This window comes from Limulus polyphemus, unplaced genomic scaffold (genome assembly GCF_000517525.1).
Source record: "Limulus polyphemus unplaced genomic scaffold, Limulus_polyphemus-2.1.2 Scaffold94706, whole genome shotgun sequence".
Classification (NCBI taxonomy): Eukaryota; Metazoa; Arthropoda; class Merostomata; order Xiphosura; family Limulidae; genus Limulus; species Limulus polyphemus.
This window is the reverse complement of record NW_013760302.1, coordinates 1-1,573: the sequence shown is the minus strand read 5'-3', so window position 1 is coordinate 1,573 and position 1,573 is coordinate 1. Positions and strand designations below refer to the sequence as shown.

The following is a 1,573-nucleotide window of genomic DNA, read 5'->3' as shown; positions in this document are numbered from 1 at the left end:
ATCGAAACCCGGTTTCTAGAGTTGTAAGTCCGTAGACATACCGCTGTGCCACTGGAGGGCATTATTTTAAGTTCATATTTTATACACTCGTGCTGCATTATGCAGCATAACAGTATGAAGTTTGTTTGACAATTCATAACACGAGCTATTCCCCACTAAATCAGCTATAACATGGCTTAAGAAGGGGGATTTTTGAACCCATTCGTATGTGTTAATAATAATAAGCCAAAAGTGTGCAACAGAAAATAGTTTACATTGCTAAGCAAACATTCATATCTATAAGTTTATATTTCTTTCTTTTTCTTTTTTTTAGAATCGCTTAAAAACTTCTATTCGGAAGTTAAATATATCATTCATAGATAGTTTTCAAACACAAGACAGAGATGGCGCTTTTGTACTTTCAATGTAACCATCACGTGTAACAATTCATAGATACAGTCTGTCCTCGCGTTAGGGTCGTTAGGGTTACGGAATTTCGCCCATACAGAAATTTTAATGCGTGACCAATAAGTTCGGGTACGAAACCGTAAATTCACCTTGATGGAATTTTGGGTTAAATATAAAAAAAAATGTAAACACAAACTGAAAAAAAAAACAATTTGCCAAAAATCGTTTGTTTTTTTTAATGAGGAGCACATTTCCAAGCGTCGGTGATGTAGGTGACGCGCTTTGTTCAAATCAGCAAACGCTTCTGTTAGGATCGTCATGTGGTCACGCTGTTGTTCTTTGCATTATACTCAAGATGTTTGGAAAGAAGCCATCATGTTCAAATACAAGTAGTACACCCAAAAGAGCACGGAAAGGAATTAGTTTGGACTATAAACTTGATGTTTTGAAGAGGTTTGATGCCAGAGAGGAACTATTGCTAAAAAGTAAAAGTAAAACTTTAGGGCTTTGCTACCTCTACACTCAGACTACAGTGGGAACAATAGGTTATAATAAAGAAAAAATCAAGGGAAGTGCTAAAGTAGCTACACCTCTAAGTGCTCGTACATTATATTTTCATAGAAGTGAAGTGATGCCTAATATGGAAAGGCTCCTGAGTGTGTGGATTGAGTACCAGATCCAACGTAATGTGTAATTAAGCACGATGGTTATATAAGCTAGAGCAAAGAGTTTGTATGATGATTTTGTGACTGAAAAAGTAGTAGTGGTAGTTCTGGAGAAAAACCCTTTCTGGCAAGTAAAGGGTGGTGTGATAGGTTCAAGAAGCGCTTTAACTTGCACAACATAAAACCAAGTGGTGAGGCTGCCGAAGATAACCTAGTGAACTCAAGAAAATTAATGATGCATGGGGTTACAGTCCAGAACAAGTCTTCAATGTAGATGAAACTGGACTGTTCTGGAAATGCATGCCAGATAGAGCATTTATTTTTAGGGAAAAGAAGTCTGCTTCGAAGATTATCTGACTTTATTTGTGGGTGGCAATGCTGCTTGAGATTTTAAATTGAAGCCCTTACTAGTGTACAGTTTTAAACGCCAAGGGCTCTAAAGGGATATGTTAAGCCTAATTTACCAGTGATCTGGCACTCAAATAAGAAGGCTTGGATGACTTTTAAGTATTGTTACGTCT

At 37.0% G+C, this 1,573-nt stretch overlaps 1 protein-coding gene across 1 annotated transcript; it reads left to right on the top strand.

Annotated features, from left to right (window-relative positions):
* Positions 1-742: 742 nt before the first annotated feature.
* LOC106477899 (CENPB DNA-binding domain-containing protein 1-like) lies at positions 743-1,070 on the top strand (the record flags this gene model as incomplete). Its single annotated transcript, XM_013938418.1, has 1 exon — positions 743-1,070. A coding segment is annotated over exon 1 (328 nt), but the record flags the coding sequence as incomplete, so codon positions are not given.
* Positions 1,071-1,573: the final 503 nt, after the last annotated feature.